The 13,697-nt window shown below is 39.2% G+C and overlaps 4 protein-coding genes across 6 annotated transcripts; 1 reads left to right on the top strand and 3 right to left on the bottom strand.

Annotated features, from left to right (window-relative positions):
- Positions 1–906: 906 nt before the first annotated feature.
- Positions 907–4,887, bottom strand: LOC105560281 (probable glutamate--tRNA ligase, mitochondrial). Of its 2 annotated transcripts, none has more exons than XM_012009242.1 (9): positions 4,484–4,887; positions 4,176–4,410; positions 3,860–4,055; positions 3,572–3,786; positions 3,266–3,488; positions 2,757–2,917; positions 2,484–2,647; positions 2,258–2,415; positions 907–2,190 (listed from the first exon to the last, which is right to left on the bottom strand). In XM_012009242.1, exons 1-9 carry the CDS (start codon positions 4,581–4,583, stop codon positions 2,110–2,112), a joined length of 1,533 nt encoding a protein of 510 aa, XP_011864632.1. In that variant the 5' UTR covers positions 4,584–4,887; the 3' UTR covers positions 907–2,109. The 2 variants fall into 2 exon arrangements, with proteins under 2 accessions (XP_011864632.1, XP_011864633.1); XM_012009243.1 differs by lacking the exon at positions 4,484–4,887 and having other exon boundaries at positions 4,176–4,198; positions 4,255–4,354.
- Positions 4,888–4,991: 104 nt separating this feature from the next.
- LOC105560280 (mediator of RNA polymerase II transcription subunit 19) lies at positions 4,992–7,331 on the bottom strand. Its single transcript, XM_012009241.1, has 4 exons — positions 6,619–7,331; positions 6,385–6,541; positions 6,223–6,322; positions 4,992–6,143 (listed from the first exon to the last, which is right to left on the bottom strand). The coding sequence occupies exons 1-4, from the start codon at positions 6,803–6,805 to the stop codon at positions 5,859–5,861; spliced, it is 729 nt and encodes a 242-aa protein (XP_011864631.1). The 5' UTR covers positions 6,806–7,331; the 3' UTR covers positions 4,992–5,858.
- A 115-nt stretch (positions 7,332–7,446) lies between these two features.
- On the top strand, positions 7,447–8,043 carry LOC105560278 (39S ribosomal protein L42, mitochondrial). The gene is made up of 2 exons (XM_012009238.1): positions 7,447–7,552; positions 7,634–8,043. Exon 2 carries the CDS (start codon positions 7,634–7,636, stop codon positions 7,994–7,996), a length of 363 nt encoding a protein of 120 aa, XP_011864628.1. The 5' UTR covers positions 7,447–7,552; the 3' UTR covers positions 7,997–8,043.
- On the bottom strand, positions 8,043–12,419 carry LOC105560279. Of its 2 annotated transcripts, XM_012009239.1 has the most exons (7): positions 11,957–12,419; positions 11,694–11,855; positions 11,394–11,623; positions 9,535–11,323; positions 9,369–9,467; positions 9,227–9,276; positions 8,043–9,159 (listed from the first exon to the last, which is right to left on the bottom strand). In XM_012009239.1, the coding sequence occupies exons 1-7, from the start codon at positions 12,034–12,036 to the stop codon at positions 8,282–8,284; spliced, it is 3,288 nt and encodes a 1,095-aa protein (XP_011864629.1). In that variant the 5' UTR covers positions 12,037–12,419; the 3' UTR covers positions 8,043–8,281. The 2 variants fall into 2 exon arrangements, with proteins under 2 accessions (XP_011864629.1, XP_011864630.1); XM_012009240.1 differs by lacking the exon at positions 11,957–12,419 and having other exon boundaries at positions 11,699–11,782.
- Between the last annotated feature and the right edge of the window lie 1,278 nt (positions 12,420–13,697).

Below are 13,697 nucleotides of genomic sequence, written 5' to 3'. Positions count from 1 at the left end.
GTATGTAATCGATAATCCATAAAGATGAGGAGTTTAAAAAGAATAGTATTCGTAGAGTTTTCTAGGAATCTACTTGCACCTGTTCGTCTTCTAAACATTTCTTTCACCTGGCACGTGTTCTATGCGTTTTTCTCAAATGTATGCACTCATGAGAGTATTTTACCGTTTTATCTGTGATAAATTTTGCGCAGCCGCTTAATCTACTATAATTCAAATGTATTATTATTAATTAATTGTGACTGAACGAGCAGACGCGCAAAGATACGTATATATATATGTATCCTTTTCTTCCTATTACTTCAATTGCGTATGCGTTTTTACGTTTCTATTTTTTAGACCTATCACTTAATCTTTGAAACATATGTATAAAAGCAGCGTAGTAGTTTACACGCGCGCGCGCGCGCGCAGCATACACACACACACACATACATACATATATATATTCTTTTGTGTGTAGTGATAATTTGAACATTTCTAAAAATGAAAAATTTGAAATATATATATATGCTAGTCAAAACAATATTCGTGAAAGAGATTAAAAATTTCTGACCTGTTTTACAGCTTCTTCGACTAATATTATTTTTAATATATTATTCAGATCATTGGTACATCTAAATAATTGATCAATACATTTTGTAGTTTTAAATTGAAAACAAAACACACACACACATTGATAAACACATCCAGAAGACGTAAAACAAATCTCCGATTTGCAGAGTAGGACTATACAAGTACATTACAATATGAATCTAAAACTACTGTGATAAAGCTAATCTGTAATACAAGAGAAGTTATTGTCTCTACGATCTTAATATATTATTTATCTAAATATTTTAGCAAGGTACAGGATTTATTTTAACTATAAGGTTTGCCAAGATCTTATGTCAAGTTTTTTTTTAAATTAAAATTTGTATTATATATAAGCTTAAATGTATAATATAAAGATGTCAATCAGTCTGTGTTAAATACCTTCGGTCATAGAGTTTCAATTTTGATTAACTATATCTACACTTATTCTGAAATTGCACTCTGAGAACAGCTTAAGATTTTTATCAAGTGATATTCACAGTTTTACTCATTTTTTACTGTAATCGACTGTTGAAAAATTGATACAAATAATCCTGTATTCATTTATTTACTGTATTATTTTATTGTACAGGTACTATCTATGAGATTAAGGAAAAGATATTTGTATTTAATTTTTCAGCAACATGTAAGCCTTACGCAAGCATAAACTTTTGGTATTTGTATTACATTGGTCTCGTAATGATTTTTCACAATAAAGCTAAACTTTTGAGAAAAGATAATATTTCGTCCGAGCAATTTAGAATCATTATGATATCAGATATATTAATTGGCAATTTATCAAGCAATATCTTACAATTGATACAATGACAGAATTTATAATTATATTAATGTAGCAATATTAATAAATAACAATTTAATAATCTTTTTATTGCAATTCGAATGGACGTTTAATTGGTGCCATTTTTATACATAATTTTTTCATTTTCATCCTTGCACAAAGAATCTAATTGTTACTATAAAACATGCTTCTATGACGTTCTCAGATTTTGTGTTGGAAATTACTGACATCAAATACTTTTTCCAAGGATTTGCATGTATTAGAAATCCTATGCTACATAAGGAAAGTCTCGCATTGTATCGAAAAAGCTATTTAAGAATAAACGTGTTCAATCTGTTATATATATATATGAGCACTTAATAATCTATTTTTGTCAAGATATTTATGCATAATTTCTACATGTATTAATCTTTTTGTACTTGAGTGTATAAGCATTACAAATTATTTTTACGCTGTATAAAAGAAATCACTATTCTACAATAAAGTTAAATCTCAAAGTTTTGTAGTTTACAGTTTATTGGTAAACTAATTATTCAAAAGTTATCAAAAAATGTGTGAAAAAATAGTAATATTATAAAATTACAAGTTATATACCAATCGCTTTTATGTCTTCCAACAGTGGGACACAATTATTTTTACAGTGGAAAATATTTTAAAAGTATTGGTAAACTCGCAGCATATTAGTCTCTGCACAACTATATCTTTTTTGTCAAAACATATGTAAATTGGATTTGTATAAATTTTCAGGAAACGCAACGTTGTAATCGCAACAATGTTTTATCTTTTCCCAAAATTTCCATCATTTCAGCAACAGGTGGTCCGACCTAGCGAAACAATTTTATGTTATGCATATTTTTCCACGGTGCAAATAAATTTAAATGCTACATTTACCTTTACGCCGCTCATAATGCTTCTCAGAGTCTTCATTAAAGCAGCGAATGGAACTCGGTTCTTTTTGGCAAAACTCTTTAGGTATGGTACCATCCAATCAGTCTTGTAATTACTAGCATCTATTTCAACTAATTCTGCATTTAATAGTTTAATCGCTTCTGAAATAATATGTAATACAGCTTTGACAAATCGAACTCGATGACTTGTTGTGCGAAGAGATTAATACCTGAACATCCAGCTTGTTGAACATTTGGCATAGAGGATGGAACAACCCATAAAAATGCTAAATCTTCTTTGACGAGATCATTGAGTGTCGATATTCTGTTTTGTGCCCACTTTAAAGTAGTTATTACATGATCGTCATCCAACTGTAAATTTCCATCATTTTTCCTAGAAAATGGAAGTGATACAAGCAAATTTCTCGAATTTAATCATTAATGACATGCGAACACACACAGAGAGTACAAATGTATAGATATGTATATAGAATGAAATATACCATTCGGGGAATGCTTCTGACACTAATTTTTTAATTCTCTCGATAAAAAATTTATAGTTGTTTTCATTTTGTAGTAAATTTACCATTTCCAATTTATTCAAGTCCAATACTTTCTCAGGCATAAGTTTGCCAGAACTCGATTTTATTTTATTAATATCAAACTGGAATGGAAAATAGAATATATGTAAATATACGTAATATGCATATATATATGTAAAAGTTTTACAGATGTACAGTTGTGCCTCGAAGTATCCGTTTCATGTGGAGGTTTTCTTTTACGCGATTGAGAATTGTGTAAATCAATCTGCCAGTAGAAAAAAAATACACAAGAGAAAAGGCCGTATGTTATAAAAGTACTTATTTCACATAATTGCAGAAAAAAGTAATATTAATGAAAGTAGAGAAAATTAAATTTAAATTTTATGCGATGTCAGCATATCTCTGTTAAAGATATATTCTCGGACCGCGTGAAGAAAACTCGACGTACAAAAGTACCAGGTCGTAATTACCTGTTTAATTAATGTTTGATAACTGTAAAGATGTTGGTTTTCTCGTTCTTTGTGGAAACCACCACCAGCCCCTATCACGTAATTCAATAACGCTAGTGGAAAAATACCCTGTTTCCTAAATGACTCGATTTTGATGTCACCCTGTCTCTTGGACAACTTGGATCCATCCGCGTTTAATATTAAAGGTAAGTGTCCATATATGGGAGGATCCCAGCCAAGCGCTCTGCACGATAGACAAGATTTCTAGTAGAGCTAATTTTGTAAGAATTTAATTGTCCTCTCTCTCTCTCAAGTGAAATAGCTTACTTGTAAAGCATAATATGCTTAGGTGTAGAAACTTGCCATTCAACGCCCCGTAAGACATGAGATATTTCCATAAAATGGTCATCGACTACATTTGCAAAATGGTAAGTGGGATAGCCATCTGATTTTATGATAACTGGATCTCCCTCGGACTTGGTAAGATCATGCAACACGTCGCCGTAAACTATGTCGTGAAAGGCCGCCGGTGTGGACGCCAACTGATTGCGAGATATGCAACAATTATATTGCGAGATACGCAACACTTATAAGTTTAGAAGAGACCTTAAATACCTTAAATCTAATACAATAAGTGATATTTTTCCAGAGCATTTCCTTTACTTGATCCTTGGTAAAATGTCGACACCTATTGTCATATTTAGGTACTTGTCCACACTTTATAGCCTCTCTCCTCAACAATTCCAGTCTTTTCTCCGTACAAAAGCAGTAATAAGCGGATCGATTGTCCAAGAGTTTAAGCGCCTGCTCTCTAGAAATAACGAGTAAGGCAACTTGGCATTGAAATTATTATAGCTGCCTTGCAACGATACACACTCTCTTGTCGTCCTATGTACATAAGATTGGAATGATTACGAGATGGCAAGTTTACTTGTACAATTCGAGCCTTGACGACTGCACGTAAGGGCCAACGGGGCCACCTCTGGTAGGATCTTCGTCGGGTATAATCCCTGCCCATAGCAAATCATCCTGGAGTCTCTCTATTGCCCCGGGAACCGTTCTTGTCCGATCGGTGTCCTCGATCCTCAAAATAAACGTGCCGTTGTTGCTACGTGCGAACAAATAGTTGTACAGCGCGGTACGCAATCCTCCTAAATGCAAGTCACCTGAAACAAGCAACGGGCGAGTAAGGATGATGCGAGATTGCCTCGGTTACGACTAAATTAAGAGGATCGTTACCGGTGGGGCTAGGCGCGAATCTAACCCTCACGTGGTACTTTTTGAAGAAGCGTCTCTGTAACAGCTGGATACTCGTCGCCCCGAGTACGCTACGCTGCATTCTCGCGATCCTCGATCTCGTCAACTCGACTCGCGACAGTCGCGACTTGTGCCGCGCAACGTCAATTCAATCAATATCGATGACGATCTCACTCCGTTCTGTTCCGCCCGGTTGTCACTGTACTTGGCGCGCGCGCGCGCGCGCTCGATTCGAGGCCTTTGAACTTTGTGAACGCGAGAATTCCGGATCGCTCAAATTGAATTGACTGAAAATGAATTTAGTTTGCGCCATTTGTTGCAACTGTTATTCTCGTCATCTCCAGATACATCCCTCGTAAAGCCTTGTGTCCTTTTACGGAAAAGCTGCAAGTTGATTGGCTACACATTTCTCAGAATTCAAAAACTAAGGTAAGGAAACATGAAGAGAATGAAGGATAATTAGGTCGGAGAAGTGACTGTGTGTTCAAACTGCTGTTGCGAAATCGATCACTTTAATTCTTTGTGCCCCTTTCGCGCTATAAATATTACATCTATATTCGATTCTTCTCTTTCTTTCGCGCCCCTCGCTGCTAAATCCATCATCGCATCAGGCTTAAAGCACGTGAATTGTACACTTGTGAACTTTGTGACCGAGCTTTGCAGAAAAGAGCAGTGTCTAGTCCTCTTTCGTTAATCCGTTACGTATATTTACATCTTAATCTCGAGAAACATAATTGTAACACGATCGAAATTTACACTACCCTTTCACCGATACAGGCAACTTTCGAATATGCAAGGCTTGCGCAAAGGTGTGCTTAAGAAAACATACACACACACACACACACGTATATACTGCACATTATGTAAAAAATCATACAAACTAAACGATATTCATTGCAACGATTTAACTCGCCTGTGCGGCAAAACTTTTAAAAATAAAACGCACAATACCATTTTCACCATAGTCGAGATTTCAGTTTGTTTGTAACATGCGAAATAACAAGATTGAGCAAACAATTTCGTCAAGTGTAAAACTCTTTTTGTAAACACCGGCAGACACAATCCTCCGAATGAAAAAAAGATTATAGTACTTATTTTACGTATATACATGATTCGCAGACAGAGTTCTCTTCCTCGTAATATGTAAATATGGGATATTCGGGTGTTAATTCATGTACTTGCTAATAGAAATTTAGATTTACCGAATTGCTCAAGCACAAACTTATTTTTTAGCCAAACGATATATCATTAATTCGTACCTATATTTACAAGCCTAGCGCGCTGACAAGTATAGACATGACGCTCTTGAAAGTTTCGATGAAAAATTTGGCATGAGTTGAAAAGGACAGATTAGAGATCACGAATTGGAATGCTGCGACGGTGTGAGGCTGCCGGTATGCTCGGGACTGTGCTTCTGCTTTTTCCTCTTCTTCTCCTTCTTTCGCTTCTTCCTAGCCTCCTTTTCTTCGTCGTGCCTTTTCTGCTTCTTATGCTTCTTTTCATGCGTATCGGAACCACCTACGTCCGTCGTCGCAGTCTCCTGCCCACTGAGCACCTCCCCAGGCTTATGCTTGTGCTTCTTATGCTTATTTTTGTGCTTTCTCTGTGGAGCTTGATTTATGTACCTATACTGCTCTGGCAGCTGCAAAATTGTATCAGGCCATTTAGCATGTCGCATACGTAATCATTTTATATACATTCCAATGCAGCGAAATACTTACTGGGCCAGGATGCAATCGGAAACCAGCAAGTTGTACACTGGTCAAGGGCAACAGCTCTTTACCACCTATAGGAGGTTTCTCAATCACCGACCTTAGCGAGCTGAAAAAGCAAGGGAAGAGTTGAGGGGTGAGGGGTAAAGTCCAAATACTCTAGCGAATTACCTGTTATCTTGATGCCCAGGTCTGTCGATAATGCCAGGCAAATTTGGCAAGAAAGACGATAGCTGCTCTTTCAATTTTTTACCACTAAACTTGCTGTAGGAGTGTTCCAGGCCATAATAAGCCATCAAATTTGTTGCCCCGGTAAGTTCACTTTCCCCTAAAAGACGGTTAGGTAGATTTGTGTGGGCAATTTGGAGCAGTTAAGATTTAACATTTTCACAATTCTCTCGTTACCTGGGGGTTCCTTCATCAGATAAAACGGTCCACTGTGGACAATGGAAGGGTTCTTGCCAAGAGAAATGGTTGTCTTTAGCGTTCCTGTCGAATCTTGACGAGATACAACTGGAGAGCGTGCTCCTCTTGGCGAGGACTTGGGTGAGTATTGCTCCACTTTGCTGCGAAACTGATCGCCCATCATCATCCTGTCGCTTCAGTTTTGCGCACCTTGGTATCAAAAGTAATGCGCTACTCGTCCAAGTTGGCTACGCAATTTTACAACGTCGCGACATCCGACGTTGACTCGCCAAGAGACGCTCACATTGCCGCAATTTGCGACTCGGGATTCTTGGACAGTTTGGAATCCTCCACGACGCGCACGCACTCTCTTTCTCACTCTCTCTTCGCAGGCTCAGCTGGCTGGCCGCGAACGCTCCTCTACGCCAGTCTACGGCATCTACGCGGGATACGAGCGATAGGAGTGAGACTGGAACGGCTAATCTGCTCTCAACTAATGACAGACTCGCTCGTCCGGCCACCACCGTAAGCACCGTAGTACGTATTTAGTGCGGATACACATGAGGGATATCCCCGATATCGGATATCTCAATTATTCTTCTGGACAACGACGTCGTGTTCGAGTAGTGTTTGAAAATTGTGACGAGTACACCTCCTCTTATAGTGTCAGCGAGTTCTATACATACGCATTACGCGTGGAGTGGCTTTACAAGCTTCTCCTGCCAATCAAACTTTCTCTCTCTTGCGCGAAAGAGCGCCAACTACTAGTAACTAACTAGTAACCACTACGCTTTTTAGGGCTTTTAGGCGATGGCGAGCGATGGCGAGCGATGCCGAGGCCGAGCGATGCCGAGCGATGCCGAGGAGATTGGTTAGTTAGGGATCGATAAATCAGATATATCAGAATACGATAGAATGTTGAAATAACGCAAAGGTATTTACGTAGGTTACGTTATGCGATTAATTGTATTTCAGGTATCTTAGCGACAAGTTTAATCGCAATTTGTTACGGCAGATGAATCCTGTGTTGCGCACTATCCGAGCTTGCGTACGCTCTGCTAGGTCCGCGAGCCATGCCACGTACAGCACTCTACCCTCGGAAGCGGTAATATTTACGGAAGATGATCGCATGGTTGTCTGCTGGCATCCGGAGAAACCGTTTCCGTACGAGTGCTCTTTACCTTTGCCCGAGGAGAAGCCCGACACTTCTGTACTGTGCATCGGAGACAAGGACGTGGCGGATGTATTCAGGAAGAAGAAGCCCTATCAGGTCGTCGAGGAATTAGCAAAGATCACGTATACCACCAAGCACAGGTGGTTCCCTTGCAACAGAGACAAGAAGGCTAAAAAAACGGAACCTGACAGGCCATACTTGTAGTATCTTCCTTGTAGTACGAGTAAATATATTAATTAACTGCTCCACATACACTTGGCGTGTTTATTCCCTTCGATAACTTACTATTTCATATTTTACAAGTTCATACAAGTTCATACAAGTTGAACGAATTTCAATTAGCTTAATTCTTTCCCCGCTCGGAGCAGCTCGTCTTACAAATATCTTGTCAAATTGCACACAATTACTATGAGACGTCGTCAGGCATTATATCTGTACACCAAGGAATTCATATATCTACCATGGTCTGTGACGCGGCAGTAAAATTTGTCAATACAAGTTTTCAGGGAAGAGCTGACGCTCTCCCTCCTGCAGAAAGATTTGTAAAGCTTTGTACAACAAGTATCTACCAAACTTCTGTTTCTGCTGCATGCCCAATGTCGCCGCGATGCCATAGTACTCCCCACCTTTCGAGTTTCCCAAGTGTTCCTTTCCTATCGCATCTATCATGGCGGCCTCTCTTGTATACGCCTCTACCGGAATAACATTTTGAAAAACATGCAAACAAATCACACCGTGATCGCTCTTCCATACATCGAGGATGCAATTGATTTTTCTATTTGTACCGGCGGCCGAGCCAGCCACCCGTGCTCTGTAAGCGTCGTAAAGATGATCGAAAGGTCTGGACCGTTTGCCTTTGCCGATGTAAAATATAGCACTAAGGAAAATTGACCAAGCTTCTGATTTTCCAAGATAAGCACTACGATTTGGCAGGTCTTGCGTTACACGCGGGTCTAACAGCAAATAGGTGAAAGATGTTTTCGATGTGCCCTCGCGCCATCTTCGAGAAGGGTCTGGCGACGCAAACTCTTGAAATACTTGCTTCTCCAGACTTTTGTAAGTATCCAGGTGATTTATCCAATCTCCAAATTTTAGATAAGATCTGATTTGGTTGCTTAGCCTCGAGGTGCGATCTCTCGCAACATTCTGCAGATTTGCAGGTATCAGTTCTGCATCGGCAGGATTAGCACCCCTGATGCTTCTTAAGCGCAAAAGACGCTTTTGATAAAGCTGTCTAGTTGTATCGGTGATTGGCCCAGGTTGATCGCCAAGCTGTCTAAGCTCTCGTCTAAGAGTGTCATCGTCGACAAAGAATATCTCTTTTGGTAAACTTTGAGAAATGCACTTGAATGCACTATTCCAAGTACCTGTAATAGCCAAATTACTTTTCAATTCTATCGATATAATAACATTTGTTAATTATTTCCAGCTTACCAGACATGGTCGTTTTGTTTCTGACGTCGCACTGACTGTTGTTGAAACTACTGCAAAATTCGATAAGATTCGATAAGATAAACTCGAGTTCTCCCTCTTGACTATAAAGACTATTGAGTAAAAGTAAAAATTGTAAACTCACCCAAGTGGCGTTACACAAAGTCGCCTTTCTAATAAAACTACACCTTCCTCTGGATCTTCATATTTATATTCTCGAGTACTGACGTATGAAAGCGAAGACCTACAATTCATTAAGTTCAAGTTGTTGTTGTTGTTATTTATTAAGATGTACTCTGTGCCACACTCACGAGTTATCTGCAGTTTCATACGTATCCGAGTCTTTTGCTTTCAGTAAACCTCCCGTCTTGTTGGAATTCGCACTTGTCGAGGAACTCGAGGACTCTTGGGAAACTGGTAAATGAGTTTGTTGCTTGCATCGTATAGGTAAATTTGCTACAGACCATTTATGTAACGGATATACGTGAAATCTATCGCTGTACCAATTTTTGGCATGTAAATTACAAGTCTTGCTTATATTCATATTTAAATCTTCATTTAATAATCTCTTGATATCACAATCGACACAGTCTACAAAATTGCTCTTGTGCAACGAATCAGACTTGTCAGTTGTATATATAGATTTTATATTATTAGCATCTATGGATTTTTCCAGCGTTTTGTCAATGTTAAAAATACTTTTTCTGCCTGTTATAAATCCAGCACTTCTTTCATTATCCTCAGATGTTACATATCTCTCAACGGATTTCTTCTCTTTTGCAATCTCATTAAAGCTGCTACTTGCTACGTCCAAATCACTTACATTACCGTTATTATTTGTCACGTCATTCTCGTCGTATTTTCCGTCATCCAACTTTATTGCCAAATGTTTGTTATATTGATTTTGTCGTTTCGCTTTCGGACGTTTTTTTAAGTCTGACGATGAAAGCTCGCTACTCGTATCTAGAATGTCATAACGAGTTGTATCTTCGGCTGTCTTGAAAAAGACCGTTTTATCCAAATCAACTGGCTTTAATACATTATTACAAGTAAATTCATCAGAAGTGACATCGCTTTCATACCGATAAGAATCCAACTTTTTTCTCCCAGAATGAAACTTGTAGATCGATCGTTTCTTTCTTCTTGGTGTTGACTGAGCGACGTATTTTTCGTACCAATTAAATTTCGAATATTGCATTTGGGTTTTGCGTTTGGGAGATCTCTCCAATACTTTGAGGGAATCCACACGTGACGGCTTTGTTAGATTTCTCTTCCTCGCGCAAATTGGGGTAAAATTAGGCGATTTGCTAACAATAGAATCATTGCAAATATTCGACGGTGTTAATTTACAAATGCTCATTCTCTTTCTATGACCAGACGCGTTAAAGTTCGGCGACATGCTAATGATAGAATTATCGTGGATACGAGCTGGCGTTGAGAAAATTTCGCCAGAGATATCTCTGCACTCTTTCTTCTTTTTGCAAGAGTTTTGCACATTATACTTTACGTAGTGTCTCCTAGTGCTCGGAGTGCCAAGTGTCCAGGCAACCTTATTTTCAGGATTGCTCTCCATTTTATATGGACAATCCTTTGATTTTCTTGGATAATATTTACATTTGTAACTTGCACCTGTATCTCCCTTTAGATGGTACGTGTCGGAGTTACCTGTTGCTCGACTCCTTTCCTTTCGTTTCTTTCTTTTGTAATTGTGTAAGGTCTCGTTAATAGCGCAGTTACTTGTTAACGACGAAGAAAGCCGCTTAATGATACGACTGACGAGACACTTTTCCTTTTGCATGACATCGAAAAGATGTAGATTCGCAAAGTCAAAGTCGAGATCAACAAACGAGTAATTTAGCACTTGCTTCTTATCAGTTTGCAAACAATTACTCTGCATTCGAGCAGTTGATATACGAGTGGTTTCCATAACGGGACGTACATCTGGCACACGGCGCTGGCTCGAATCTACAACCATCGAGGAGGAGTCTGGCTTACAGTTGGAACAATCCTTTCGCATTGTCATGCTGTCTACATCTAATGCGGGATCTCTCGACGCAATGTACTCGGCAACCATGTCCCCATTAGTAACTACAACCTTGTCTGCAATATCGAGAGGTAATAATGCAACAGTTGAAACTACCTGGATGGATCAAATGCTCGTGTAGCTTACCAAGTACCAAATTATACTTTGGCTCGTCATCCTCGTCTCGAGTATTCTCACAGTGATTTGCGAGCATTGTTACGGCTTTGAAATACTTGCCATCAAAGGCATAGTGAAATGGACTACGTCCGTCATTGTCCAAACTTAACGGATCACCACCATTCGCCAAAAGTAACTGTAGTATATTTACTCTGCCCCAGGCTGCTGCCACGTGAACCGGAGTCATCCCGTCCCCTGATCTGAAAATACATTGTTACGCACAAATACAGATATAAATCGTTTATAGGCTTAGATTATATGTATATATACCTCACATTGGGATTGCCACCGTGACGCAGGAAGAGCTTGGTCACTTCTTCAGCAAATTCTTCCGAATCGTTACCGATAACTAAATGAAACGGAGTAACTCCGTGCGTTGGAATCAAGACATTAGGATCTGCATCTTTATTTAACAGGAGCGTTGCCACTTGCCTGTGCGACAGGCAGAAAAGATTTTATTTCAGTCAGATTTCACAAATTATCATCAAGTTTTCACCAAGATGCACATCTGGCACATTTATACACATACATACCTTATGTTATTGTCCTCGAGTCCATCGCAGAGAGACGAGGCCAGAAATAGGTCACCTTTCGTTTTTGGAGTCGACAACATCCTCTCTCTCGTCTTTGTCCGAAGCTTTGCTTAATTTCTAATTGCACTGGATGACACGATTCGCGATGAGATTACGCCGCGTGTGACGCGATACCTTAACTTTCAAGTGCGACAGTTGGCATTTTTATGCACATGCCACTGTTGTCAATAACGTTGATCGAATGACGAACGATGAACAATAATAAACAAGTGGCAAGTAGACAACAAAACCAACCGACCGATCAATCGATCGATCGACATTCGTCTCGTTACTTGCAAATATTTCCAAGCTCCGAGCCGCACTGACAAATCGAGAGATTCAAATTTTCGTGTAACATAAACATCGAAAGTGAATTTGGAGAAGACGTTAACACGCGGGCGGTTTCGATGAGTCTTGGAACGCGTTCTGAACGAAACTAGGTGGTGTCTTCCTCGATGAGTTTGTGAACGCAGGTTTCGTGCAAGGCCGTTCTCCTGATACTTTGTCAGTTTTCAAGATTTTTGATTTTCGCGATTTGAAGCTTGAAATTCTCAGAATTTCAATTCTTGGAAATTTAGATAGTGCCACCTCTTTGCCGATCATATTCTTGTCAGTTTTCGGGATTTTCGATTTTCGCGATTTGAAGTCTGAAATTCTCGGAATTCCAATTCTTGGAAATACTGAAAAATTCTTGGAATTTTAGATAGTGCCACCTCTTTGCTGATCATGTTCTCCTGATACTTTTGCAGTTTTCGGGATTCGCGATTTGAAGTTTCAAATTCTTGGAAATTCAGATAGTGCCGCCATGATACTTTGTCAGATTTCAAGAAATGTAATTTTGTGTGCGACGGGCCATTGCATGTGCATAGCACAGTATAACCAGTATGGGCACTCTCTGTCGGCACCTTTGATCTGGGCGTTCTCAATTTTCCGCCATGTTTTTGATCGTCCCAACAGTGCACGGTCTTACATACAGGTCTGGAAACTCGAGTAGTGGGGGTAGTGCTCAGTTTTAAGCCAAAATTAGTTCGCCCTGTGTGTCGCTGCTATCGGTCAGTGCAAGACTCTAACCTTGACTGCGTTCGGGCAGATATAATTTTACAGATTTATACATGCTTTTATATAGTTCGGGACTATGCAAGAATTCGTCATTATGGACTATCCAAGACAATTCGTTGGAATGTATACCGAGCCATGCACTAACGTTGAGTTTAATGGTTATGTTTCCACTTTTACAACACTTTGCGATAACAGCGACACGCTGTGGTGACAAGATTGTGCACTAAAAATGGCTTAAATTTTGGCACACCCCCACCACCAAAATTTGCCTGAGTTTCCAGACCTGTATGTAAGACCGTGCAACAGTGTATCAACGGCTAAAAGTGCCTGAGCCCTTTTCAGGATCGTATCCAGGAAAGGCGCGTACGAACTAGCGTACATTATTTATTGTAAATGGAAATGGCCTATGAAAAAATGTTCTAATAAAAGTAATTAATGTAATTACAGCCTTAGGCTGGTATTACATTTGTCGTACGACAAAGTTTTTAAGTGTATTGATTGGCTGAAGGATAGTAAAATTCTCGAGTATCTAGAAACTTTCTATTCAGCGGCCAATCGACACGCTTGAAAAATTTGTCGTACGACAAATGTAATAGTACCCTTACCTCCATGGCATAGCATGAAAACCATTTAAACCAATGAA

This window comes from Vollenhovia emeryi, unplaced genomic scaffold (assembly GCF_000949405.1).
Source record: "Vollenhovia emeryi isolate VEMERY1.0 unplaced genomic scaffold, V.emery_V1.0 DF939234.1, whole genome shotgun sequence".
In the NCBI taxonomy this organism is placed as follows: Eukaryota; Metazoa; Arthropoda; class Insecta; order Hymenoptera; family Formicidae; genus Vollenhovia; species Vollenhovia emeryi.
This window is presented reverse-complemented; position numbering and strand designations above follow the sequence as displayed.

Bases quoted from the DNA above. Each gene is read 5' to 3' on its own strand.
- LOC105560280 (XM_012009241.1), bottom strand. From the start codon at position 6,805: ATGATGATGGGCGATCAGTTTCGCAGCAAAGTGGAGCAATACTCACCC. The intron at 6,323-6,384 runs GTAATTCGCTAG...TTGCTTTTTCAG, and splicing joins CCTGGGCATCAAGATAACAG to CTCGCTAAGGTCGGTGATTG. The intron at 6,144-6,222 runs GTAAGTATTTCG...ACAATTTTGCAG, and splicing joins TCCGATTGCATCCTGGCCCA to CTGCCAGAGCAGTATAGGTA.
- LOC105560279 (XM_012009239.1), bottom strand. From the start codon at position 12,036: ATGTTGTCGACTCCAAAAACGAAAGGTGACCTATTTCTGGCCTCGTCT. The intron at 9,468-9,534 runs GTGAGTGTGGCA...AATGAATTGTAG, and splicing joins TATGAAACTGCAGATAACTC to GTCTTCGCTTTCATACGTCA. The intron at 9,160-9,226 runs GTAAGCTGGAAA...TGGCTATTACAG, and splicing joins AAACAAAACGACCATGTCTG to GTACTTGGAATAGTGCATTC.
- LOC105560281 (XM_012009242.1), bottom strand. From the start codon at position 4,583: ATGCAGCGTAGCGTACTCGGGGCGACGAGTATCCAGCTGTTACAGAGA. The intron at 3,489-3,571 runs GTAAGCTATTTC...TCTATCGTGCAG, and splicing joins AAGCATATTATGCTTTACAA to AGCGCTTGGCTGGGATCCTC. The intron at 2,918-3,265 runs GTAATTACGACC...TTTCCATTCCAG, and splicing joins ATCAAACATTAATTAAACAG to TTTGATATTAATAAAATAAA.
- LOC105560278 (XM_012009238.1), top strand. From the start codon at position 7,634: ATGAATCCTGTGTTGCGCACTATCCGAGCTTGCGTACGCTCTGCTAGG.